General features: G+C 41.1%; 2 protein-coding genes across 2 annotated transcripts; both read left to right on the top strand.

Moving 5' to 3' along the window:
• The first annotated feature begins 549 nt into the window (after positions 1–549).
• Positions 550–18,357, top strand: LOC148369648 (coagulation factor X-like). Its single transcript, XM_088331753.1, has 9 exons — positions 550–706; positions 3,212–3,372; positions 4,205–4,229; positions 4,311–4,424; positions 7,064–7,195; positions 9,201–9,478; positions 12,680–12,797; positions 12,876–13,063; positions 16,494–18,357. Exons 1-9 carry the CDS (start codon positions 646–648, stop codon positions 16,914–16,916), a joined length of 1,500 nt encoding a protein of 499 aa, XP_088187879.1. The 5' UTR covers positions 550–645; the 3' UTR covers positions 16,917–18,357.
• Positions 18,358–18,381: 24 nt separating this feature from the next.
• Positions 18,382–26,207, top strand: f10 (coagulation factor X). Its single transcript, XM_088331752.1, has 9 exons — positions 18,382–18,618; positions 20,753–20,922; positions 22,026–22,050; positions 22,133–22,246; positions 23,012–23,143; positions 23,224–23,507; positions 24,899–25,016; positions 25,093–25,280; positions 25,706–26,207. Exons 1-9 carry the CDS (start codon positions 18,543–18,545, stop codon positions 26,126–26,128), a joined length of 1,530 nt encoding a protein of 509 aa, XP_088187878.1. The 5' UTR covers positions 18,382–18,542; the 3' UTR covers positions 26,129–26,207.
• The last annotated feature ends 1,785 nt before the right edge of the window (positions 26,208–27,992 follow it).

Genomic DNA, 27,992 nt, shown 5'->3' with positions numbered 1-27,992 from the left:
TTTCAAACAATAGAGTTTGCTGAAAAGTGACCAAGACGTGCCAACCACGTTGCGGGTGAGTCATTTTTAAACATTATGCTCAAGCTGAACAAACAAAGAACACAAAAACCCAACAGTTCCTAATCAAAGTCTGCTAAAACCTCAGTGGGGAGCTAACCGAGGACAACGAGAAGTCGATAAAGTACTCCCACGCTCCGGAATCATAATGTTGCTTAACCAAAGCATCAGCCTAGTTGATTTTGGATTCATTGTTATTCTTTTAACAGTGGTTGGAGTCGGTTTTCGTTTTAGAAGCAAGGCCGTGTTTGGTGAAAATGAGGAAAAACAGCCCAGATACGTTATAAGAAGTATTGGATGATTTACAACATTGTTCTATGACGCTCACATCCAAACAGAGAGAAAAAAAGATACTCCGGTCCCTCCTTGGATATGCTCAAGGTTTATCTTTCTGCATGGGGTACATTTTCGATCCTGACAAATTGTGACAAATCGACCCCCTCCCTTTCAGATGGGCCTAATCGGGCATGTTGACACCACGGCCTCCCCCGCCAAGGTAAACACCTCCCTTCTTTCAACTCACTTTCAGACTTCAAATCGTCCTCACGCCACCAAAGACTTTATTTTGTTGTGTCACCCGGGGACAGCATGTTTTATTTTGGCGGACTGTGGCTGGGCGTACTGTTTTTCCATCTGGCAAATGCTCACGGTAGGTTTCTTTTTTTAAATGTTTTTTAGTGTTTTTATCTTTAAGTTCTTCTTTTAAACCAGGCGTGTCAAACTCATTTCCACAGGGAACCACATCAGTGTAATGGCTGTCAGTCTATAAATGTAATTAAATTTAATTAATATGTAAAATAAATGTAACTACCGTATTTTTCGCACTACAATGCTCACAATATTATAAGTCACACACCCAAAAAAAGTCTTTTGTGTTATATATTTCATTTTCAGTGTGGCAAATAAGTATTTAGTCAACCACCAAACCTACTTGAAAATATTACTGAGGCTCGTGATTGTCAACATGGGTAAACCTCAACCATGAGAGACAAAATGTCGGAAAAAAAATTTAAGAGAGAGGAGGAGAGAGAGAGAGAAAGAGACAAAGAAGAACATTGACAGAAGGAGTTCTTCTATTTGGCATTAAATTAGTTGAGTACAGTATCTATTTGCAAATCATGGTGGAAAGTAAGTATTTGGTCAATACAAAAAGTTCATCTCAATACTTTGTTATGTACCCTTTGTTGGCACTAACAGAAGCCATACGTTTTCTGTAACTCCTCACAAGATTTTCACACAATGTTGCTGGTATTTTGGCCCATTCCTCTATGCTGATCTCCATTGAAGCAGTGAGGCTTTGGGGCTGTCGTCAGACAACACAGAGTCTCAACTCACGCCACATATTTTCTATGGAGTTGAGATCTCCACACTGGCTAGGCCACTCCAGGAACTTAAAAGGCTTTTTCCAAGGCTACTCCTTTGATGCCCTAGCTGTGTGTTTGGGATCATTGTCATGCTGAAAGACTCAGCCACGTCTCATCTTGAATGCGCTTTCTGATGGAAGATTTTGAATCAAAATCTCTCGATACATGCAATTTTATTCTTTCCCTCACATCAGTCGTCTTGGTCCCTTTGCAGAAAAAACGCCCATGGTGGCGCATTGTATCACTGATATTAACCTTTGTTACTGTAGTCTCAGCAATCTGCAGGTCGGTCACTAGGTTCCCCCGTGTAGTTCTAGGATTGTTGCTCACCGTTCTTGTTATAATTTTGACGTCATCGGGTGAGATGTTGCATGGAGCCCCAGATCGAGGGAGATTATCAATGATCCTGTATATCTTCCATTTTCTAATAATTGGTCCCACAGTTGATTTCTTTACATCGATTGTTTTACCTATTGCAGATTGGTTCTTCCCAAACTGGTGCAGGTCTATAATTTTGCCTCTGGTGTGTTTCAATAGCTCTTTAGTCTTGGCCATTTTGGAGTTGAGAGTGTGACTGGGCAGGGTTTTAGAAAAGTGTCTTTGTACCGATAATGAGTTAAAAGAGGTACAATTAACACAGGTAATTAGTGGAGCCCCGTTAGACCTCGTTAGAAAAAAAAACTTCTTTGGCAGCCAGAAATCTTGCTTGTTTGTAGGTGACAAAATACTTATTTTACACTCTATGTCACGAGGCGGAGTGGAGTGGAAGGAGTGATCGGACCAGAACGGAGGCAGGAGGCAGGAAGGGAGAACTCAATTGCGTGACGATCCATAAGTTTTATTTAACAAAATAAAAGTTGTCCAAAAGTCAGGGACAAGACAAACAAAAACATTCTTACAATCAGAACAGAACGGTACAGAGTTCCTCCGGCACAAACTCAACAGGACAGGGCATAACAGACGGAAAATGTTTTAAAAACTAAAACAGGACAAGGCATAGCAGACCGGGGAATGTGTAATGAGCCAGCGCCCGCCAAACCCACAATCCAGCCTTAAATAGCAGACCAGCAATCAGCTGATCTGCTTCAGCTTGAGTTCGGGGGTGCGGCAGACTGGTCGCCATGGCGACCGTGACACTCTAATTGGAAATAGATCCTTATAAAGAACAGTGCTTTTTTGATAAAAATATTTGAGCTTGTGAATTGGGTTTGTCCTTGAGTCATAAATAACTAAATAAATAAATATATTTTTGTACTTTAGAGAGTTTGACTACTGCAGGCCATTTTTGTAACGCAAGCCCGCAAAAAATGAGAGCTCACTGTATATTTCTCAAAGGCAGAACAGTTACCATATGCAAGATGCTACAATACATTCCAATTTTATCTAACGTATTTTCCAGTATATAAGGTCCACCGGATTATAAGATGAACTTTCAAATTTCTGTCCAATTTGGGGTTAAAAGGTGCGCCTTTTGCTAATAATCAAATTCTGTCAAGGGTAAATTTATCTGAAAAAAATATGACGTCTCAAGCTGGAATGGAAACTGAAATGGACTGCTTTTGTATGAGCACAAACATTTTATTTTATTTTAATGAAATTGTACAGTTCTTAGATCTGATTAACAAAATGACGTGCTATGTGCTACAACAGATATGTTCTCTTATTTCAAATATGTTTTTTTTTTTACTAGAAAATCAAGTTTTAAATATCTCAAATAAGAAGAAAGTACACTTAAAAATTGCATTTCTTCATTTTCAGCTGTGCTGTTATTTTCTTGTCTTTATCCTCAGTGTTCTTGGGAAACCAGGAGGCGAATAAGGTCCTGATGCGGGCAAGACGAGCCAACAGCTTTTTTGAGGAGATCAAGAAAGGAGACATGAAGCGCGAGTGTATAGAGGAAACCTGCGATTGGGAGGAGGCGCGGGAAATTTTTGAAGATACAGCTCAAACTGTACGCAATTCCTGAAACACAAACTGTACAGCACAGTTTGTCAAATTTGCTAAATGGGTCATCAATTGTCACAAGCCAGAAACTGAGACAGGACCCAGTAGCATTCGTTTACTCAGTTTTACTGATAAAGAGAGAGAACAGTGCTTGCTTCCACAATCCGATGATCGACGGACACGGGTAGCAGGTGGCAGGAACGCGGAAGTGGCACTTCCGTGTCGAGCGAGGATAATAGTGGGCAGCAGGGATCCTGGTCGCTAGCTGGGACGGGAGAGCAAGGGCGGTATCGAGTCCAGAAAAGAGGTCGGCAACAGGTATCAGGCAGGAAACAGGGCAAAACAGGTTGATGGTCGGGATGGAAGAGCAGGGCAGAAACGGGTCCAGAAACAGGTATCAGGCAGGAGAAAACAGGGCAGAAAAATGTCGGAAGGTATGGAGCTTGCCTAGCTGGGAGCATAGGTTCGCAAACGGTCTGACACAGGGAGCCGGGGGGTTTAAAAAGTGGCAAAGAGCCAATCAGCGACCAGGGCTGTTGGCGCCAACGGGTAGCCGCAGGTGCCCTGAATCAATAATCATGACATCAATTCCTGAAATACAGACTGTACAGTACAGTTTGTCAAACATGCAAAACAATTGGGTCCTATTGTACAAATGAACCTCACAAAAATAGCTCATTTTAAAACAAGTAAGAATCTTAAAAGCTGGATCAGTTCATTCCCGTCTCAAATGTGAAACACCCACACTTTTGCTATCTATATCGACTGGAGCTGTTTTGAAGATTTGATTTTGAAATTGTGAGTCTTATTGATTTTCATTCTATTTTGCTTATTTCCAGGACAAATTTTGGTCCAAATATGTTGGTAAGAAGTTTAAAGAAATGCATACATTTTTCTGGTGTCTGTTTTCATTTTAATAATGTAATAATTATTTGGATAACCCAGATGGCGATGCATGTCATTCCACGCCTTGCGCTCACAGAGGACGTTGCGAAGACGGCATCAAGAGCTACACCTGCTATTGTTTCGAAGGCTACCAGGGTTTGAATTGTGAACTCGGTATGGGATGAACAAGGTTGACTTTGGAATAGGCGTGGGCGATATGGCTCGAGAAAAAACAACATGACTTTTTAAAACACAACATTACAATCTTGATCATATTTTCTAAAAGGCACAGTGTGTATAAGTGCCTCACTGTGGCAAAAAAACCTAATTCAATTCATTAAAAGACAATATTGATTCAAATCAAGGATCACAAACTCAATATAATATACCTTTAAGCCACTGGAGCTTGTGTCTGGATGTCATAAGACAGCATCGAATCTTTCACTAGAAAAGCTCTGATAAAAACCTTCGTCATCATGTTCTCAAATATATAATCTTTTAATTTACAAAATAAAACAGAAAAAATACATTTGATTGAATAGAGTTAATGAGACAGTACATCAATCAATCTGTAATAAATTAATAGCAAATACGGACGACTAAAAAAAACAGATATAGTAGGTAGGTATAGAAGTGTAATCATTATTATTCAGAATCAAATATGTTTATAGCGACGAGCAGTAAAATAGATACAAAAAATATCATAAAAGGCACAGCAGACTGAACTCACATGTGGCTTGCAATTTTTCTTTATTTTATTTAATTGGACGCAGTGTAATTGTGAAACTTGAGTAAATTGATCGCAGTTTCAAGCCCTGCCTAAATATATAGCACAGAGGCAGCGTAACCACACTAACATTACATTTTCATATTACAAACATGCCTTTCACCTGTACTAGTTTCCTAACTACTTGAGTCAGCTAGGATTTAAAAATATATGAGACGATTTAGAGTTAAAAGCACGAATAAACTCAGCCAAGGAAAATAAATAGCAATGATATTATGAGAAATTATTTAATATTAGCCACACTAAGTTCCTGGTAAAAACATGCATTTTTTAAAATCCCCGTAGGTTGAGAAATTAGCAGCGATTTTGCATAACTTGAGCATAACTAAGGAAACTGACAGAATTGTCTGTTATCTTGCTGCTACGGGTACCCCAAAAAATAATTGCTAAAGGCTGCGCAACGAAGAAGTAAAGTGGGTCACATTGAGACTTCATACTTTGTAGTCTTCCTTGACATTTTGACATTCAGGGGTCAAAACATACACACTGTCCATTTAAGAAAACCTTTTTGCAACTATTTTGCACATTTCTAACCATTCTTCTTTTGAAATGATGAAATGATCTGCATTTATATAGCGCTTTTCAAGTCAATGACTTCCCAAAGCGCTTTACATTGTGCTTCTCATTTCCCAATAGCGGCCGTGATCTGTGCAGCCATGTAAGGCGCTAACCTGCTTATTGGGGGTATTGGGGGTTCAGTGTCTTACCCAAGGACACTTCGGCATGTAACACGGACAAGCCGGGATTCGAACTGGGATCCCTTAATCCTAAAACGATCGCTCTACCTCCTGAGCTACTGCCCTTTTCAGTTTTCATACCATAGACCGCTGTGTTGTTGGCACACAGGAACAAAAATTGGCTTCTTCACTTTCACTATTTTTATGCCAGAATAACAAATTGAAAAAACACCACAGGAATGAGAGTGACATCATGCTCCAGCACTGCCCCAACCCCCATTCCTCCTACCTAATATGTTCCACCCCGAACGGCTTTGCTAAGATAAAAGCAGATAAGCGCAGTGGAAATCAAAACATAAGTTGGGCGTTGTGACCATCCATCCATCCATTATCTTCTGCTTAACCCGGGTTGGGACGCGGGGTTAGCAGCCTCAGCAGGAAAGCCCAGACAACCTTATCCCCAGTCACTTCATCCAGCTCATCCGGCGGGATCCCGTGGTGTTCCCAAGCCAGCCTAGAGAAGTGGTCTCTACAGCGTGTCTGGGGCCTCCTGCCAGTGGGACATGCCCGGAACACCTCCCGAGGGAGATGTCCAGCAGGCATCCTTATCAGATGCCCGATCCACCTCAACTGACTCCTTTCAATGTGAAGGAGCAGTGGCTCTATACAGAGTCGCTCCCAGATGACAGAGCCCCTCACCTTATCTCTAAGGGAGAGCCCAGCTACCATGCAGAGATAACTCATTTCAGCCGCTTGTATCAGGGATCATGTTCTTTCGGTCATGACCCACAGTTAATGACCATAGGTGAGGGTAGGAATGTAGATTGTCCGGTACATCAAGAGCTTTGCCTTTCGGCTCAGCTCCCTCTTCACCATGACAGACCGGTAAAGGTTCCGCATGACGGCAGACGCCGCACCGATCCGTCTGTTGATCTCCCGCTCGATCTTACCCTCACTCCTAAACAAGACTTTGAGATACTTAAACGCCTCCACTTAGGGCAGGATCTCATTCCAAACCTGAGAGGAGCATGCCCCCCTTTTCCGGCTGAGAACCTGGGTACCTGATCTTCATCTGCTTAGAAGACAAGCAGAATTTTTGCAAAAAGTAAAATAATAGCAGATAAGCGAGGTGGAAATTAAACATCAGGGTTCTTTGAACCCAGTTGGGCATTGTCACCACATAACTAAAAGAGAAAATATTTAATTTCGACACTTTTAAGGACATTTCAAAGGATGCATTCCACCTTTAAGTTCTTTAGAATGTTACGGAGTTGTCTCACCTACCCCTTCTTTGGAACTTAAGGTTTTTGAACAGTAGGCCAACCAGTCACTGTCCTGTTTCCGTCCAGCTATTCCTCAGCTTTGTGAAAACAAGAACGGAGGTTGCCAACACTTTTGCAAGGCAGTGCAAGGCCGTATCGAGTGTTCGTGCGCTGACGGATATTTCCTGTCTTCTGACGATAAATCCTGTGAATCCAACGGTAAGCGGAATTCAATGTGGGACAGTTTTTAGATTTTAATAGCCTCCTCCTGTTTTCCATACAGAAATGAGCCCCTACCCCTATTTAAAACCTTGTATTATAAAGAAATAAAATTGTATTTTATACATATATATATATATATATATATATATATATATATATACATATATATATATATATATATATATATATATAAAATGAGCTGTGGTTTCTCATTTAATTTGAATTTTTCCTTGCCCTCATGTAGGTTTTAGGTCAGGGGATGGTGTAGTAATGGTCTGTAGTTTGTCTGTGAAGCTCTTTGAGACTCCTTGTGATTAAGGGCTATAAAATAAACATGACTTGACTTAAATGAACACAAACGCGATGGTGGGTATTTGCGCTACATAACAGTCAGAAGGAATCTTGGTCAGTCAACCCATTCCCCCGTGCTTAAGCGTGCACTCTCTCTGACTGTTGAGGTGTTTGTCCTGCCCCACCTGCACTGAAATTAAATGGCTTGGTAAAAATATGACACCGACAAGCATTGCGTTTTCACCAAGTTAACAATGTCTCAACTCTCAGCGACCCAAAAAAAGGGTTACCGTTGAGCGTTCCCCAACAAATACATGCCCAGCGCCTCGTCGCACTGCCGACATTTTCAACATTGAGTAAAAACACGGCGCTGACATTGCAAGAAATTACAAAAAATCTCTCGGAGCACGACAACGGTGGACACGGGCCCCAACTGTAGCTCAAAAGTTGCATGCAACAATAAAACTCCTGTAGACCATTGAAGGAGAATCCGGTCATAGATAGATAGATAGATAGATATATACTTTATTCATCCCCGTAGGGAAATTCACACTTCCAGCAGTCTACCCCGTTGTTTATTAACAGATTAACATGATGCCCGAGGGTGCTTGTAGCGGAGTGGATGACGTCACGCCAGTCCAAAAGTTCGACATTCCTGCGGCAGATGGAAATCTTTTCTTTGTGAGAATCCAGGGATACACCACCTCGTGTTAGCAAGTCCGCCTCCTCTCCGATTCCCCCCGGCTTTCATGTCTCTGTTTAGCGACGTTGAAGCCGGATTTCTCCAGGTGGCTCCGGGTGGCTACACGTTAGCGTCCGGAATGCTAAACGTGAGCCACGTTTCCGCAAAACACAGCAACTGCGCTCCCTGTGCGCTTCGATGTTTTCAAAAAGCACTCGATGATCCTATTTGGTCGTGAGTTCGCATTTACCATGATTACGGATGGTACCGAAGACTTATAACGCCGCTAGCCGCTTCGCTAGCTTCGGCTTTTCTTCCACCATGGGCCCCTTCATCACGCCGGCACGAGAATTCCTCAGGGCAAGGAGTTTAAATACACGCATTTCTTGTGCGTTAAAACCCATGTCCATAGGATATAAGTAATCCATAGTGTAGTTGTCAAAACGGGAAGAAAAAACACCGAAGATAGGAGCAGACAATAAAACAGTTGGGCAGCTGCTGGAAAAGGCAGCCGCTCGTGGCTTTGATCATAGCGGCTATCACAAAAGCAGCGGTACTGATATTTAATTTGGTACTTTACCAAATCCCCGATATGAGTATTACATTTAATTAAATGTAAAACTCATATCGATTATTTGGTCTGTTAACTCGCGGCTACGATACTTTAAAATAGAACAGCAACAGCATTTAGTCCATTTAGATGACAAGCATATTTTTTGTTTTAAACTCCTGTTTTATGTACTATGCTTCGTGTGTGTGTGACTTGTGACTTGCTTTGTCATTGCCTTTTATAACTAGTGTATTTATGATTAAATCATTGACAAGCACACACGTTCATCATAGATTTAGCTTCTTGATTTTGCTGTAAAAATGCACCAGATTGATGGGTTGGAATTTCAAATGTATTTTTCTTTTGGGGAAGCATGCTACCAAATCGCCCTAGACTCTCCACCCAACAGGGTCTCACAAAATATATATGGGAAACACTGTAAGTCTTCGCTGAGTCTTAACAACCCGAACCTTTTCCAGAGCCTTTCAAATGTGGCGTCACCATCGCTAGCAAAACCAGGACCGTTTCCACCTACGTGCGGCCAAACATCACAGAGACAACCGTCTCTGGCTTCAAGCAGTCCTTCACTGGAGGCAACGTCACCGCCAATGTCAGTCTATCGGAGACCTCAGCACTTGGAAATGTTCCCAGTGAGGAAATAATGGAAGAATTTGTGGAGGAAGATCTTCCTAAAGGCGAAGGAATGACCCGCATTGTCAACGGGTCCAACTGCCCATCTCATGAATGTCCATGGCAGGTGCAGACCAATTCTCATATCAAAAGCTTGCACCACAAAAAAATCATTATTACCCCATTTTTAGATTTTTTTAGAATTTTCGCTGTTTAGGCACACATTTTATTAATATTTTGGGCATTTATTTATTTTAGTATTTGGCTATTTTAAAGCAGATTTTGTGGGTCAGCTTATATGTGACGTAGGCTTATATGTGAGTACATACATTACTCCAAGTCGGTTTGCTAAGCAATTATTAAAATTTGAAATTTCTATCTATCTACAGTGCATCCGGAAAGTATTCACAGCGCTTCACTTTTTCCACATTTTGTTATGTTACAGCCTCATTCCAAATTGTATTAATTTAATCTCTTATCTCAAAATTCTACACAAAATACTCCATTATGACAATGTGAAAAAGTTTTTTTCTTACTTTTTTTGAATTTATTAAAAAAAGAAAACTAAGAAATCACATTTACATAAGTATTCACAGCCTTTGCCATGAAGCTAAAAATTGAGCTCAGGTGCATCTTTTTTCCACTGATCGTCCTTGAGATCTTTCTACAGCTTAATTGGAGTCCACCTGCAGTAAATTCAGTTGATTGGACATGATTTGGAAAGGCACACCCCTGTCTATATAAGGTCCCACAGTTGAGTGTGCATGTCAGAGCACAAACACCAAGCATGAAGTCAAAAGAACTGTCTGTAAACCTGCGAGACAGGATTGTCTTGAGGCACAAATCTGGGGAAGGATACAGAAAAAATTCTGCTGCTTTGAAGGTCCCAGTGAGCACAGTGGCCTCCATTATTTGTAAATAGAAGACATTTGGAACCACCAGGACTTTTCCTAGAGCTGGCCGGCCTTCTAAACTGAGCGATCGGGGCAGAAGGGCCTTAGTCAGGGAGGTGACCAAGAACCCGATGGTCACTCTGTCAGAGCTCCAGCGTTCCTCTGTGGAGAGAGGAGAGCCTTCCAGAAGGACAACCATCTCTGCAGCAATCCACCAATCAGGCCTGTATGGTAGAGTGGCCGGATGAAAGACACTCCTTAGTAAAAGGAACATGGAAGCCCGTCTGGAATTTGCCGAAAAGCATCTGAATGACTCTCAGACCATGAGAAACAAAATTCTCTGGTCTGATGAGACAAAGATTGAACTCTTTGGTGTGAATGCCAGGCGCCATGTTTGGAGGAAACCAGGCACCACTCATCACCAGGCCAATGCCATCCCTACAGTGAAGCATGGTGTTGGCAGCATCATGCTGTGGGGATGTTTTTCAGCAGCAGGAACTGGGAGACTAGTCAGGACAGAAGGAACAATGAATGCAGCAATATATAGAGATATCCTGGATGAAAACCTGCTCCAGAGCGCTCTTGACCTCAGGCTGGGGCGAAGGTTCATTTTTTAGCAGGACAACGACCCAAAGCACACAGCCAAGATCTCAAAAGATTGGCTTCAGAACCACTCCGTGAATGTCCTGGAGTGGCCCAGCCAGAGTCCAGACTTGAATCCGATCGAACATCTCTGGAGAGTTCTGAAAATGGCTGTGCACAAACGTCTCCCATCCAACCTGATTGAGCTTGAGACTTGTTGCAAAGAAGAATGGGCAAAACTGTCTAAAGATAGGTGTGCTAAACTTGTGGGATCATATTCAAAAAGACTTGAGGCTGTATTTGCTGCCAAAGGTGGATCAACAAAGTATTAAGCAAAGGCTGTGAATACTTATGTAAATGTGTTTTCTTAGTTTTCTATTTTTAATAAATTCAAAAAAAAAACTATTTCACATTGTCATAATGGAGTATTTTGTGTAGAATTTTGAGATAAGAGATTAAATGAATACAATTTGGAATGAGGCTGTGACATAACAAAATGTGGAAAAAGTGAAGCGGTGTGAATACTTTCCGGATGCACTGTATCTATCTATGTATCTTGGTCATATCCCTCAAGAGTGGTAACCGACAGCAAGACAAACACATACAATAACAAAGAAAGTAAAAGGGAAAAAAATAGCAAAAAACACACACAAAAATTTTTGGACCATTGCCCAAACACCCAAACAAGTTAGGCACCTCGGCACCTAAGTTGGTCATGCTTTCGTCCCTCCAGATGAAATGGGATACCAGAAAGCGGCCGTGTCATTTGGGTCAGGGTGACACAACACACTCTTTTGTTCAACAGCAGGGCCCGACAGCTTTCACTGGTTTACCCCTGCCGCATCATACGGGTGCCCAGCCCATCCTCAAGAACGCGTCCACAATCCCACTATCCTTTCATAACACCTCTCCACTCCTTCCTATCACCAACAAATATTTGAAATAGTAAATATATATTTCTGTTTTATACGGCACAATCCCTTCTTCCAATAAATTTGTGAAGTGTATTTTTTCTCTTGATTTGGCTTACAGCTTATCATTTGGGTGGGATCAGAAGAGTGTAGGAACACGTGGAAAATAATATTTTATGTTTCAGTGTGCACACTGCAAAAATGTAACTCTTACTCCAGTGATAGAAAATGTTACTTAATTTAGGTATTATTTTGTCATGTTAAGTTGAGAAAATATATATTTAAAAAAACTATTTTTCTCCTATTTAGCAGCTGGTAGATTATTTTGCCTAAGTCCTTTTTTTTCTTATCTTAGCAAAAATGTTCCCTCAAATGAGCAACATATTCCATATTGTGCTAGATTAGACCATTTTACTTATTTTAAGGATATACATTCTTATTCTATTAAAAAATATAAAAAGATCTTGAAGAAAAAAATACTTTAAATTAGCACAATTTTCTTACAATTGCATACAATTTTTGTGTGCAGTGGATTTATTTAAACTTAACATAAAAATGCTTCATACGGTTTGTTTAAAAAAAATAATTACCACCCTCATCTCCCATTTACAGTGTCCATGAGTACAATGTACTGTACAACTGCTGCTGGGAAATACACATATTTATTATGAATCATCACTATATTGTTTCTTTAACGTTCTTCTCCTTTTGCATTTTTATCTTTTTCATTCGTTTTACCTGCACTGAAAGGAGAAGCCCTTCATTTATGGTATACTATTGTATAATGACAATAAAAGGCATTTATTCATTCAAAATACAAATGTTAAATAGGGGTTGGGGATCATGCCTTTTGCATTTTTATGGGATTGGTGCATCAGTTTGGAAAGTAAATCTATTTTGGTTCTTTTTAATGGAAATTTCCAACCTGTATTCTAAACGCAGGCTCTTATCCTGGATGAAAACAATGTGGGTTTTTGCGGCGGTACCATCCTCAACAAGTACTTCATCTTGACAGCGGCACACTGCCTGGATGTCCCAAGATATATGACTGTGAGACTCGGTGGGTGCGACCGACGGATCAAAGTCATACTCTGTAATATTTTGCGTGATTAAAATGAAATGCTTTCTGTCCGTCCAGGTGAGTTTGACGTAAAGGTAAAAGATGGGAATGAAGCCACCTATCATGTGGAGACAGCCCTCACCCATAAGGAGTACAGAAAGGACACTACTAACAATGACATTGCTCTCATAAAACTGGCCTCGCCCATCAGGTTTTCCAGGCACATTTTGCCAGCTTGCCTTCCTGAGCCGGACTTTGCTGAGAATGTGAGTATTTTTACACATTATGAGTGTGATTCAACTCATAATATTGGGATATTTGGCATTGGGGTGAAATAGTTCAACTAAACAAAAGTCGCCATGTGGTGGGTTTTATTCTTTTAATCAATGGAAAACAGACATTTGCATGATGGATAAGTCTAGTTCTGGTGTTTTTTCAAGGAGGGGAGGCCAGACTAATGCACATAGGCCACATAGGTCCTATCGGGTATTTTAATGCAGCCCGCCAAACGAAAATGGTAAAAATGCAATGGCCAACATATAACTAAACGTGTTTTTATTTTGATGCCTTTCTTATCCTCAGTGTCCCTTCATGATTTCCCATGAAAACCAGATTTGTCATTCTAGTCATGGCCAACATTTAAATAGCTGGATACATTTTTCTGTACTTTCTGTGTTCTTTTCTTATGATTTTATTTCAGTTATCAAGAAAAATCATCAAATTTTAAGCAAAAACCTTCATGAACTTACCCTATTTGCGTTTTTCAATGCAAATGATCAAAAGGGAGCTAACTTTGCTTTGATTACCAGAGTTTCATAACCCATTAGAGGAAATACATTTATAAACAAAAATAAAAATTAAATATAACAGGTGCATGTAAATGCAAACAAGAATCAATCGCTAGGTCTGCGCCATCTTTTCTTTTAATGCATTGCGGAGGTAGATTCAAGACTCTGTATCAGTATGTACAAAACATTACAAATATAAATCAAGTCAAGTTATGTTAATTTGTATAGGCTTTAATCAGAAGGGCTGTACAGACAACAGACTATTACAGATGACAGACTATTATAACACCATCCCCAGATCTAAATCTTACATGAGAATGAATTTTTTAGAATTTTTAGAATTTACTTTTATTGTCATTCTTTGTAACCATGCACACACAACGAAATGTCGATACACCTGACCCGTATAGTTAAACTGTAGCGAGCCGATGCATGAGGACAGGGCAAGACTCAAAACCTCAGCATGAGGAAATCAATAAACCTTGAGAAGGGACCACACATGAGGTAATCCCCCTCAGAGGATGATCAGGCTACAATGGATGTTCGAAAGGCCATCAACAGACAACACACAGACATCATCAACATGAAATATGTGTCATTCATAAGCTATACAACAGAAGTGTTTTTTAATCCCAGATTTAAAAAGTTCCACTGAGGTTGCAGATCAAATCTCAGAGGGCAAAGCATTCCATAGCACCGGGGCCCAAATGGAGAACACTCTCAATCAGTGATTGATTATTTTGGGTGACAATTCTTTTAACACAATGCAGCCCGTGACTCAAAAAGTTTGCCAACCCCTGTGTGAAGGATGGAGCATCTCATTTGTATACAGAACATGTATAGGATTATACCTGGGGACAACTTCTCTGAATAATTGTAGATATGATATAATTGAACAAATAACTTTCTGAATCTTGACTCTAGATCCTCTGGATCAGGGGTGGCCTTTTGGACCCAAAGAGCCATAAAAGCAAAATATTTGTATTCTTATTTTTATTTTTTCTCGATAGAGCCATACCATATATTTTAAGACAATATTGAACAAAACCGCCAAAGCCGGTCTCTAGACAAAAGCTATTTTTTCAACATTTTTTCACATTTTTTTCACTGTGTGACATTGAGATTTTCTATGAAATATTAACAATGCCAAAGTCCCATATCAGCGAATATAACACTTTGGACTTTCTTCGTCCCACAGTTACTCTAGGTCATTAAGATTATTTTGATCTTCATTTTCTTTATAAATCTTGGTTTCAACACAAGGTGCAAGCGGAATTCTTTTGTAAAAATGCCACAAAAACTGCAATGGAAAAGTTTATGGATGTATTACCCTTCAGCGCAGTGGTTGCTTGTGAGAGAGAGGGGAGCGTGCTGTGTGTGCATAGGTCCGCCCACTCCTACCGCACACCAAATACAATTGTTTTGTGTGCTTGGCTAGCGTTTTTGAGTAATTATAGTTTGTTATGCGGGCTTCGATTATAAAGCGTCTCAACAGTAAACATACATTATTTAATGAGCTTTCATATAAAGCAGGGGTGTCAAACTCATTTTAACTTGGGGGCCACACAATAGAACAAACATTCTGTCGGGGGCCGGACTAGCAGATTAAAGACAAAGAAAAAGAGAAATAAATAAATAACAGAAACAGGAAGGGAAAAGAAGAGAGAGGGTGGGAAAAAGAAAGAGAGAGAGGGAGAGAGCGTGAGATACAAAAGAGATAAAAACAGAAGTTGTGAGAGAGGGGGAAACAAAGAGAAATAGAAAGACAGCAGGGGAAAAATGAGAAAAGAAAGTGCAAAGGGTAGGAAGAAAAAAAAAGGAAAAAATGAAGTTAGAGCAAAAGAAGTTAAAAAGACACAGAGAGAAAAAGAGACAAAGAGCAACAAAGGAAGAGAAAAAGAGAGACACAGAGAGTGAAAGAGACATAGACAGAGAGTGGGAGAAAAGGGGTGGAAGAGAGAGCAAGAGAGAGAGAGAGAGAGAGAGAGAGAGAAATAAATACAAGTACAGTGTCATTGCGAGAGGGACCTGGCTTTGGCAACGTCAAGTTGACATATTTCAACCTGCAGCTTGTTTTTCTCTTGCGCTTCTCTGAGTGTTGTCTCGCGGGCCGGATTCAATCCCTTAGCGGGCCTGATCTGGCCCGCGGTACGCCTGTTTGACACTTGTGATATGAAGGATTCCTTAGCGATGTACAGCAAAAACGGTGTATGTTGGGGTGATACCTTTACTGTAAACTGCTAGTAAGACTATGCCCTTAATATACTGCACTGAAATGCTTGCAGAGCCAGTGTTGCAAGCAACAACCTTGACTTTAGCTCATCAGAAACGGAACGCTACAGAGGAAATTTGCACTAGTAGAAATTTATCTCCAAGCCACATGTACCCATGAAAGGAGCAATAACTGGCTCGCAAGCCATAGGTTCCCGACCCCTGCATTAGATTCTAGAGAATTTCTTAAATGTACGACACTCACCTCAAAGTACACACTCGCTTGATGTCACGCAGACATATTATAACGATTTTAACCTCCAACTAACCACATCACATACTCAGGAGACAGTAGCATCGTCAATCTCACATTTCACCAATATAAAATCTCATGCAAGGATAGTAAAGAGTCCAATTCTGCATCTTTTCCATTAAACTCCATGGGTGCTGTCACTGCCCTTATCATAAACTGTTTGAAGGAAGCCACCTTTGATTGGCAGAAAAGTCAGCTGCATTCCATTCCAAATAATGGCTATCAATTTCTGCATTATTATTGTAACCTAGCGATAAAGAAGAAGGATGTTCAAACCTACCTAGATTGAAATACTGAATCTTAAACCCAAAGCCAATTATCCCTTCATTTGGGGAGGTAGTAGAAATGTGTTTGGTATGAGTGGACTTATACTTGTCCTTGCAGGTTCTCATGAAGCAGCCAGATGGCTTGATTAGTGGTTTTGGCTTCCTTGGCCAAAACCTGGAACCCTCTGAAATCCTTCAGCGCCTCTCCGTACCTTACGTGCCCCAACAGATTTGTAAGGAATCCAGCACCTTCAATATCACCACAGTCATGTTTTGCGCAGGCTACGCCGACAAACCCATGGACTCGTGCCGAGGAGACAGCGGCGGGCCGCACGTGACTGCATATAAAAACACCTATTTCATCACGGGTATCGTGAGCTGGGGCGAAGGCTGTGCAGTAAAAGGCAAATACGGCATCTACACTCGGGTCTCCAAATTCACAAAGTGGATCCGTAACAGTATGAAGGTGATAATGCGCAAGAGTAAGCAAGACGAAAGAGTAAGGCGGCAAAGCAGACCATACAGAAGGATCTATTCATAAGTCGGCCACTTTATAAACCACTGAAGCAAGTCTTGAAATATGCCATTTGGGGCTTGATAGAAAAAGCTTTTGTGTACCTTTAAGTCCAGACTATAAAACGCACCTAGTTAAAGGAGGAAACTCAACTTTGTTTTTGTACAAGCTGCACTGTAACTCGTTTGCGTCCATTTCTTACATTTTTAAAAAATCACCAGGGAAATGTCCAGTAAACAAAAGTAACACACTGTTCCGTGATTAGACACTCGTTTGTGGACTGTGTCCACAATCTTAATCAACTAGCGCAACAGTCAATATACAATTGACATTAGCAGGATAGTGACAATTTTTTTTCTACATTAATGCCTAGAATCTTTCTACCAATTCGTGCCAGCTGATTCAATAGCTTAGTGTGACAGTTAGGTGACTAATTATTGAGTATATTAAGCTGGTATAAATCAGATAACTGTCAGCCTGATAATTATCATGTATTCCTCCTTGGTTAGTAAATAGTATTGGGATGTATAATGTTGCTTTTTTTATCTTGTTGTAGCCACACTTGGTCTCCCCTCTATCACTTTATGATGTGCGCAAGAGATGAGAGAGCTTAAGATCAGTCACATGGCACAGCAAGTGTACAGGCTGTTGTACAAGTACAGCTTCCAAATTTTAGTCAGAACAGTCCATTGAGTTTTATTTAGAGATTGCTTTTGTCGCACTCCCTTTGTATATGTTAATGCTAATTTAATTAATATTGACTTCTGCGCTAGTTGAATGTGTTTGAAAGCTGCAGACAAACAAGTGTCTAAATCGCAACACAATGTGTTACTTTTCTGTAGTAAACATTTCCCCGCTGATTGTTCCAAGATCCCGATCTTAATACATAAGGACATTAGGAATCTCGTGCACGTCACTAATTAAAAACCTAATCAGTTGGCTGGTAAGGGGGAGTCAAGGTTACTACTGCTATTTACCGGCGCTTCTTTAAGTTTCTTCACTTTTACATCCAGAGCACTTTGCAGCAATCACATCATATTAATGCCCGCCGCGTGCCTTTTCGATACTTTGTTTTAATTAAACAGTTGGATTCCCCATATCCGCACCAATTCTAAGCAAGATGCTAGGTGCTGGCTGAGGTGACCCAAGGGTGACGCGACAAGCTGCCAGACAGAAGGACACCTCAAACAGCTGGGAAGATCCAAAGACACTGTCTACACCCTTGCAATCATTCACCTCGGGGGAAAAAATTAAAGAAAAGAATAAGCGTAATCGTATTACAAGCAACAGTGTTTATATTGTGGAGAAACAGTAGTGGCTTGTATGTATATCGTATGTGTTTGTGTGCATGTACAGCAATATGAACTAAATACATTTTGATGAAGGTTAGTGCTTATTTGGTTGGTATTAGGAACAATCCACCAACTCCCACCCACCCTCCTCTGCAAATAAAATAAATAAACAAACAGAGCTGCTGCTTGTTTTGGGGGGTCAGAGTCCGAGGACACGCAGTTCTCCGCAAGCAGCATTCGATGTCAACACGTGAACATGTAACGGAGCGGGGCAGGCAGAATTGAGACTCACAGACAGACGTCATGGAGATCATGTGTTGGGGGGCCGGGATGTGACGACATTTTTCGACCACTCGGTGTCATGGCGCTACCTGGAGTGTGTCTCCTCTTTCTCACCTCGCTAGGATGTGTTCTTCAGGTCCTTGGCAGAGAAGATGGTAAGAGTTAAAAGTCTTGTTACTCATCATAATTAAGATTTTTTTAAACTTTTAATTCAACCTACTGGTAATGCAGGTCATCCAAATGAAAACATGAAAAACTGTACTCTTTTTTTTTTTTTGTGGGGGGTAAATCCTTACTGTCTCAATTCTGACCTTGGTATGTTTCTATTCGCTGAGACTAAATGTCCTATTGTTAAGGTTTTTTTCTCATGGGATGTGTGCTGGATTTTTCCAATATTAACAAATTTCATTGACCAATTTTGTTTACAAAAATGTGCAATACATTTAGGTTAATTAATTCACCTAAAATTAGAAATGTCTTTATTGTCATTGATAGGGCGTAGTTAACATTCTTTAAAACAAGACTATGGGTAGCACTCAAGGATAAACATGTGCTAAACGACTTGAAAAAATGAGATGAATAGACATATATCTAAAAAGTAAATTTGTAAACTTTTTATTTTGAATTGTCTTATGGTAATTTCAAGTAATGTTTATTTGTATAGCCCTTTATCACAAGGAGTCTCAAAGGGTTGTTTATACTGCATAGATTGAACTGTTTATACCAAAGCAGTGGTGCTCATATAGTACCCTCTGTGCTAGGTTCTTCAAGAGACACTTTAAGGGACATTATGTATTGTTTATTGCCTCCTAGTGTAAATAAATCATTAAAAAAATATTGATTTGAATCATGGTAAATGGACGGCATTTGTATAGTGCTGTTAATCAGTCACTGATGACCTCCAAAGCGCTTAACAATGTGCTTCACACGCACACACACCGATAGCCAGAGGCAGCCATGCAGGGTGCCTACCCGCCTATTGGGGACACTTGGGGTTCGTTGTCTTGCCCAAGGACACTTCAACATTTACCTGACTCAAACCTAAGTCGACAGCTCTACCTTTAAGCAAAGAAATTAACGGACATATAAACATTTATACTTTTAAATTGGCTACTTGTATGTCGAGAAATGTGTATTTATTTTTCATAACATGAGGCTCACCTAGAGGGAGCTGACATGATTGTCTGCCATCTTTCAGATTCAGATTCAGAACCCCCGAAATCCCAAAACCTTTTGAATGGACGAGGAAAAAATGAGAAGTAAATGGAAACTGAAAGCAAGTTAAATTCAAAGCTTTTTAAAAGTTCTTTAATGCCATTTGTAATCAGTTTTAAGACCTAGTCGACAAAAAAAAACACACAATTGAACATACCAAAAGTCCCCACATAAATTAGAGGCAACTTTAAACAAATGCTTATTTTAATTTGTTTTTAAATCACATTTTGGTCCATTTGAAAACTTTCCCTCTGAAAAACAGCTCTCTCCAAAGTTTTAGACATGGAAAACAATAAACAAAAGGGATTTTTGCAGTACATCATGGATTCTAAGTCAAAACTGGCAGATAATTACCAATTCCATAGAACTTTTCTGCTACATTGATAAGCATTTTTATTATGAATCATGAAAACAATGACTTTTTTACTAAATCTCTTTAGTTGAAACAAATATATATATCTCTTGTGTTCACATTTTAAAAACTTTTAAAAATTGGGTACTATACATTTTAATGCAAATTAAGGCCTTACTTTTAGAATAATGAATTAAATGCTTATTAACGGTTTTCAAGGATCCACGGGAACCCTGGGTAAGTTTTGGTCACTCTGAGTGTTCGTTCTTTGTATTCTTCCTTATGCATTGTAGCACTTATTTTCGTTGGCACTACACAATACAGCAACATCAAGCAGTCAAATATTACACAGTGTCCCTTTAAGATTTTAAAACATAATTTAAAAAGTAGGATTAGTCCCATATTACACAGCTTACTTCACTTCTACCTTCATTGCCCAACAAATATTGAATGACTGGCAGACAATTCTTGCTTACCGCTATTTTTGGTCATATAGCTCAACTCTAGTCAGGATGAAGCCACTAAAATGTGACTTTCACGACTAGAACTTGTAAAAGAAGCGTTTAAAAATTGTAAATAATATTTAGAATATATTTATCTTTTTTTTCATCTTGTTCCTGGAACAAAATAAGAAAAACAAGCCTTATCATAAAAAAAGTTAGGTATGATTATGAATTTTGATACAAGTGCATTTTGCTTATGTTACCATTATCTCTCATCAGCATCCTCAGTCTTCCTGGGAGACCAGCAGGCCAGTCAGGTGCTTATGCGGTCAAGACGAGCCAACCAATTCTTGGAGGAGGTCAAGCAAGGCAACATGGAACGCGAGTGTCAGGAGGAACGCTGCAGCTGGGAGGAGGCGCGGGAAATTTTCGAGGATACAGTTCTAACTGTATGCACAATTCTTAAAACACATACTGAAATTTAATGTAAAACTAATGTGACATTTTCAAGCTGATCGATTTGCCGACTACAAAACCCAATAAGTCCAGTTAAAAATTTTATTAAAATCATGGGGTTTTGGGGCTAGTGTTACTTTAGTTTCTAAATTGTAGATTTTTTTTTATCTTTGAAATAAAAAAAACAAAAAACTAAGCGTCCGAAACCGTTTTTGAGGAGAAACTATAATTTGTATTATATGCTGCAAGCCACTAAAAAATGTCGCCCCACAGGCTGTAATTTGAACACCACTGATAAACACAGTATACAGAATGTATTCGGGGACAACAAAACAAGGTAATTGAACATGCATCTAAAAAAGACCTTTAAGGTCTAATTAAACCTAAACAATGTAGTTACAGATTTTTATATGTAAAAATGCAAATCCATGAGTGAAAAAAGCCGATCCCCCCCCCCCTTTTCAACTCAGTTAATAGTCCCTACCCTTCCTTTTGCAAAAGTAATAATAATAATAATAATGCATTTTATTTAAAAGCACCTTTCAGGCCACCCAAGGACACTGTACAGACAATGAAAAAATACAATTTAAAAAGTTGTAAGCGAAATAATAAATAAAAACAAGACATAAAATCATAAAAACATAGGAAATGGAGAAGCTATGTGTTGTAGGCAGTCCTGAACAGGTGTGTTTTTAGACGGGACTTGTAGTGGTCATTGGTGTCAAGTAAGGATTGTTGACATTTCAACTTTTATGATTAAGAGTCATTAAAGGAACTTTTTTTCTTGCTTAAGTAACAGCGAGTGCAAGTTGAGTTTACCATTGTTAGTTATGTTTAAAACATTTCCCATAGTATAGGCAATTATCAAGATTTGTTGTCAAATAATGTCTGTGATTAGTTTGCGCATTATACATTTAATCAGGTTAACCTAGTTATGATAATTTTGTAACAATGACAATAAAGGTATATTTGATTCTATTCTATTCTAACTAATACCATTGTCAGAATAGTAGCACTACGCTCACTTAATTGTTTTTGCCAAACTCACGCATTGTTTTTTTCTTTGTTTACTTAATTATATCTTTCTTATTTCCAGGACAAATTCTGGGCCAAATACGTTGGTAAGAAATTTGCTGTAGTGCATGAAATTTGCTGCCGTCTGTATTTATTTTTAATAACGTAATTCTTGTTTGGTTGATCCAGATGGCGATGCATGCCTTTCCACGCCCTGCGCTCACAGAGGACGTTGTGAAGACGGCATCGGGCGCTACACCTGCTATTGTTTTGAAGGCTACCAGGGCTTTAATTGCGAAATTGGTACAGGATAAACAAATTTGACTTTGGAACATCAAAAAAAAAAAAAAAACCTCGTACAAACATAAATTAAAACCAATTATATTGTTATTTTCAAAGAAAGCTTTTTTGCAAATGACTGCAAATTGCTTCGTAAGACCTGCTAAAGAAAAAAACAAGCAAGTGGCGGTATTGGCGAAATTACTGTAGGCACAAAATCCAGGCCAGGGATTGATAAAACAGAATTAAGACGGTCTAACTTGAAAATGTTTTAAATCACCATCCCGTTTTTTAGATTTTTTGGGATGATTTTTATTTAGGTTATCTTTTATTATGCCTCTCAGTTATTACATAAAAGACTTGAGCGAGCTTGCGAGAATGTTGTGACTGTCCTTGCTTGGTGCCTTCCTATTAACAAGCACGCTTTCACACATTATCCAGTTTCAACCAATTGGGACCATCGGGTCACACACTGATAACACTGAGTCCCATACAACTGAGTGGGATTATCTTAGATGAGACCGACTTCATCTGCATCATTCTTGAAAAGGCTCCACAGCTGTGTATTCAATCTTTCTGGCACCCAGTAAATATTTGAACGAGGATATGCTGACTCATGGTTCTTATTTCTAGTATTGCAAGCATTTAAGATAAGAGAACAAGGCTGAGGTTTAGGCCAAAACTTTCATGTTTAAGTCCTACACTATCTGATTGTATCGCCCACCCTTACATCGGAATTTTAGGTTTTCAATCTGTACGTCAACCAGTGACTGTCCTGTTTCCTTCTAGCTATTCCTCAGCTCTGCGAAAACAACAACGGAGGTTGCCAGCACTTTTGCAAGGTAGAACAAGGCCATATTGAATGCTCGTGTGCTGACGGATATTTCCTGGCTTCCGACGACAAATCCTGTGACTCCAATGGTGAGCCATATTTCTCGTGGGATGCTTTTTGGATTTGAATAGCCTCCCTGTTGTGTCTTCACAAATCAAACATCTTGTAGAGCCCTTCAAATGTGGTGTCATAATGACCAGCAAAACAAGGACCGTTTTCCAGTACCATCGCCCGAACATCACAGAAGGAAACGTCACAGTCTTCAACCAGACCATCGCTGAAGACAACGAGACAGCTGATGTCAGTCTACTGGAGACTGCAGCTTTTGGAAACCTCACCAGTGAAGAAGTGGTGGAAGAATTTTTGCTGGAGGAAGAAATCATTCCTGAGGTGGCGGGAATGACTCGCATTGTCAACGGAGAGAACTGCCCACCAGGCGAATGTCCATGGCAGGTGAGGACCATCATTCCAATTTATATGCCAAAAGACTGATCATTTATGTAGATTGCTCAAATCGCACAAATTCTGGGAATTTTGAATGGCATTTTATTTATATTTCATCCTTTCTAATAGGACAAGTTCAACCCTTTTTGGGAGCATCTACACAGAGAGTGAACATTTTGAGTAATTACAGTAAGACCTCGGTTATCGCGGTTAATGGGGACCAAAACCACCCGCAAAAAGTGAAAATCTGCAAAGTAGCGACGACCCATCAAAAAGAAAAAATAAATAAATAAATAAATATTTTTTTTCATTATTTTTTAGACCCGGTTAATGGGGACCAAAACCACCCGCTAAAAGTGAAAATCTGCGAAGTAGTGACGCCCCTTCAAAAAAAAAAAATCTCATCTCATATCATCTCATTATCTGCACCGCTTCACGACAGGGTTTTTATTTGCGCCACACCGTGGGTGCCGTTCGGTCGCTCCCGCGAGCGAGCCCCTACCCCGCGGTGCGGGTCCTTTCGGGCGCGATACGCACGACACCGTGACAAGCCGAGCGGGTCGGGTGCTTGACAAGCCGAGCGGGTCGGGCGCTTGACAAGCTGAGCGGCCCTCGATGGCTCCGACCGACAGAGGGGCAGCCGCGGGGGAAAGGGGTAGCTGGGGGGACCTGTGGGGTTAAGGGGGGTGTTATGCCGAGAAATGCATCCCTGCCGAAAATTCCCTGTCGCGGGAGCGCGCACACGTCACTCCTGCTACTACAACCACTTCTCGGCAGGGATGCATTTCTCGGCATAACACCGTGCCCGGGTCGTCGGCCGAGGGGGATTCCCCAATTACGGGGGTCCCGCGCACGTCCGCCGCCTTTCACCCGCCGCGCGCGGACGGCTGCCTGTCATCGCGCCGCGCTACTTGGGTCGTCGGACGATCACGCCCGCCGCCTTTTCTCGCGTCGCGCCGTGTGACGCCGCATCCGCCGAACTCGCTCCGTCGCGCGGCCCGGGAGTGACCCCCGCCGCATTTTGTAGAATACGCTCGCGCCTTATTGTTTAAATAAATGCGTTATATAGACTACGATCGCTTAATTGTTTTAATTAGCTCACTTTATTTTTTCAATATGCGTTTTATATAGAATACGATCGCTTTTGTTGGAAGCGCAGCAGAATGCGCGAGGGGGGGAGGATTTTGCACAGGAGTCGGATTTGGGCACAACACCGGCCGCCTTATCCCGCGTCCGCTGACATTCCGCCGAAAAAACCCGTAAAAAGTTAAAATCTGCGAAGTAGCGACGCCCCTTTGAAAAAAAAAAAAACATTACAGACCGCGAAGCTCTGAAGCCGCGAACGTCGAACCGCGAAGTAGCGAGGTCCCACTGTATTCACCCTCTCTTCATTAACGCAGGCACTTCTCCTGGATGAAAACGACTTCGGCTTTTGCGGCGGCACCATCCTAAACGAGTATATCATCTTGACGGCAGCGCACTGCATGAATCACACGTCGTTTATCTCTGTGAGGCTGGGTGGGTGCAACTGAAAGATCGGAAATATTTTTGGGAAGTTACGGGTGAGAAAATGACACACTTTCTGTCCATTTAGGTGAATTTGACTTGCTGGTAGACGAGGGGACTGAAGCCACATATTACCTGGAGACTGCCCTTACCCACAAGCTGTACCGCCCGGACACTTTTCACAATGACATTGCGCTACTTAAACTGGCCACGCCCATTAAATTCTCCAGGTACATCCTGCCAGCTTGCATTCCTTTGCCGGACTTTGCTGAGAAGGTGAGTGTGTCTACTGACTATCTAGATCACGCACAAGTTTGGGATATCACCTTTTCAGTCTGATTGTTCCGTGAAATTGAAGTCCACAGTTGATATAATATGGCACTTTTTTCAAAGATAATTTGCAAGTTGGACAAGTCACACGTTTGACAGGCGCTATTGTCCACGAAGAATTGCTTGCATTTTTCCATTTCTGCTTCCGCATCGTCAAGCCCTGTGAACGCTGTCACTGTACTCATTCAAATAAGATTGAGGGGAGGTGGTACCATTAGTGAAGAGTCAGCTGCATTAAATTCAAAAATTTCATCGATTTTCACGTTTACAATCAATTTACAATAAACCAATGCATTTAGCCAATTATACCTCCATTTTTAGAAGGTACAGTAGTGTATAATATGCAAACCTGTTTTAACTTGTGCTTACAGGTTCTTATGAAGCAGCCTGACGGCTTGGTTAGTGGTTTTGGCCGTCTAGGCCAAAACATGCCAACATCTAAAATCTTGCAGCGGCTCTCTGTACCATACGTGCCCCAACAGACTTGTAAGGAATCCAGCAGTTTCCGCATCTCCGCACACATGTTCTGCGCAGGGTACGATAAAAAAGCTATGGACTCATGTCGAGGAGACAGCGGCGGGCCGCATGTGACGGCGTACAAAAACACCTATTTCATCACGGGTATCGTGAGCTGGGGCGAAGGCTGCGCCAAAGAAGGCAAATACGGCGTCTACACACAAGTCTCCAAATTCACCAAGTGGATCCGTTACGCCATTAAGATGCTGCTGCGCAAAGAAAAGAAAGCCGGCAGAGTGAGGCGGCAAAGCGGACCAATCAGGAGGATCTATTTTTAAGTCGGACACAACTCAGACCTCAAGACAAAAGCTCGTTTATTTTCCAAAGTCTTTAAATAAATACTAAACTATGAGTGCACATGAGCAGGTTTTTTTTCTTTTAGCAATATGATTTTTTATAATATTTTTTTGTATCAATATTGTATGCTTGATTTGCGAAAAGTCAGATCAGCTCCCGACCTTACTGTGCGGAGTTTGTATGTTCTCCCCGTGCTTGCGTGGGTTTCCTCCGGGCACTCCGGTTTCCTCCCACATTCCAAAGACATGCATTTCAGGTGAATTGGCCGGTCCAAATTGTCCCTAGGTGTGACTGAGCGAGTGAGTTGTCTGTCCCCGTGTGCCCTGCGATTGGCTGGCAACCAGTTCAGGGTGTCCCCTGCCCACTGCCCGATGATTGCTGGGATGGGCTCCAGCACCCCCGCGACCCTACTGAGGATAAGCGGTGCAGCTGATGAGATGAGATGAGATCAGGAAACTTCTCCTGCTACTGGTAACCATGGAACCACGCTAACAGTTTCATGTGGGGCAGGGGTCGGAACCTTTATGGCCTACAGAGGCCCCAAAAACCTTTGTGGGAGAGAGCCACACCATACAGTATATTTAAAGACAAAAATCAACTAAAACCACCGAACCGGCTCTCCTGACAAAAGCGAATTCATCTTCTCCTTCACAAAATACAGCAAACGAGGATGCCAACGTATTTACCTTAAGTGCAGACCGCGCTTGGCAAGGAGAAAGATTGTTCTCCCTTTGTATAGCTCTGCCCATTCCTGCCCATTCAAACTGCTCTAGGTGCATTGCTAGAGCGTTTGGGTAAAAAGTTTGGTTTTAATTTAAGTCGATTCTGTGGCTTTTCATCATAAAGTGCCTCAACAATGAACATTTACACCTTGACTGTTGTTTTTGTTGATTTTCATTTATTTATTCTGAACACGCATCACAAGCAGTGCAAGGCTTCCTGATCGTTGTCAAAACATTTCGGGAAATGAAAACATGTAAAAATGGAAAAAAGAAACATGAGGAAGCTGCATAAACCACAAAACAAAGTAATAGAAAACAAGACATATTCAGAAAGGAGTGAGAAGAAGCATAGCCTCTCAGCCCCTTTGCAAAAACAACCGTTAACTGAAGTTAAACTTGTGTCCTATATATATATTGGACCAAACCCTTTGTGCATCAGTCCAGTCTTGACTTCTCATGTGCGACAATAAGCTCTGCATCTAACAATTTTTTAAAATATGGCACAAGTTCTATTTTGGGCAGCACGGCGGCGCAGTGGTTAGCGCTTGTGCGGCACAGTTCATGTCATGGGAACCTGTCGTGGGTTCAAATCCAGCTCCAGACTTTCTGTGCGGAGTTTGTATGTTCTCCCCGTGCTTGCGTGGGTTTCCTCCGGGCACTCCGGTTTCCTCCCACATTCCAAAGACATGCATTTCAGGTGAATTGGCCGGTCCAAATTGTCCCTAGGTGTGAATGAGCGAATGAGTTGTCTGTCCCTGTGTGCCCTGCGATTGGCTGGCAACCAGTTCAGGGTGTCCCCTGCCCACTGCCCGATGATTGCTGGGATGGGCTCCAGCCCCCCGCGACCCTACTGAGGATAAGCGGTACGGCTAATGAGATGAGATGAGAGATGAAGTTCTATTTTATCTCTGAGCCTTATGTGCTCATGAAAAGAGCCATATATGGTTCGTAAACCGAAGGTTCCCGACCCCTGCATTTAATAATTGCGCCATTTTTATTTTATCTCCCAGCCATATGAACTCATGAAAAGAGCAATAAGTTCCCGACCTCTGACGTGGTTGATCAAACCATAACCCCAAAATTGGTCTGGAGAAGGATGGGGGCCGTCCAGCTGTACTTATCC

This window comes from Urocampus carinirostris, chromosome 3 (assembly GCF_059441175.1).
Source record: "Urocampus carinirostris isolate Australia breed hairy pipefish chromosome 3, RoL_Ucar_1.0, whole genome shotgun sequence".
Classification (NCBI taxonomy): Eukaryota; Metazoa; Chordata; class Actinopteri; order Syngnathiformes; family Syngnathidae; genus Urocampus; species Urocampus carinirostris.
The sequence above is the reverse complement of the archived record's forward strand: the minus strand, read 5'-3'. Positions and strand labels throughout refer to the sequence as shown.

Excerpts from the sequence above, each read along its gene's own strand:
- LOC148369648 (XM_088331753.1), top strand. The coding sequence starts at position 646 with ATGTTTTATTTTGGCGGACTGTGGCTGGGCGTACTGTTTTTCCATCTG. Across the intron at positions 9,479-12,679 it reads CTCATGAATGTCCATGGCAG|GCTCTTATCCTGGATGAAAA; the intron begins GTGCAGACCAAT and ends TTCTAAACGCAG. Across the intron at positions 13,064-16,493 it reads AGCCGGACTTTGCTGAGAAT|GTTCTCATGAAGCAGCCAGA; the intron begins GTGAGTATTTTT and ends TTGTCCTTGCAG.
- f10 (XM_088331752.1), top strand. The coding sequence starts at position 18,543 with ATGGCGCTACCTGGAGTGTGTCTCCTCTTTCTCACCTCGCTAGGATGT. Across the intron at positions 18,619-20,752 it reads GGTCCTTGGCAGAGAAGATG|CATCCTCAGTCTTCCTGGGA; the intron begins GTAAGAGTTAAA and ends ATCTCTCATCAG. Across the intron at positions 25,017-25,092 it reads GTTTATCTCTGTGAGGCTGG|GTGAATTTGACTTGCTGGTA; the intron begins GTGGGTGCAACT and ends CTGTCCATTTAG.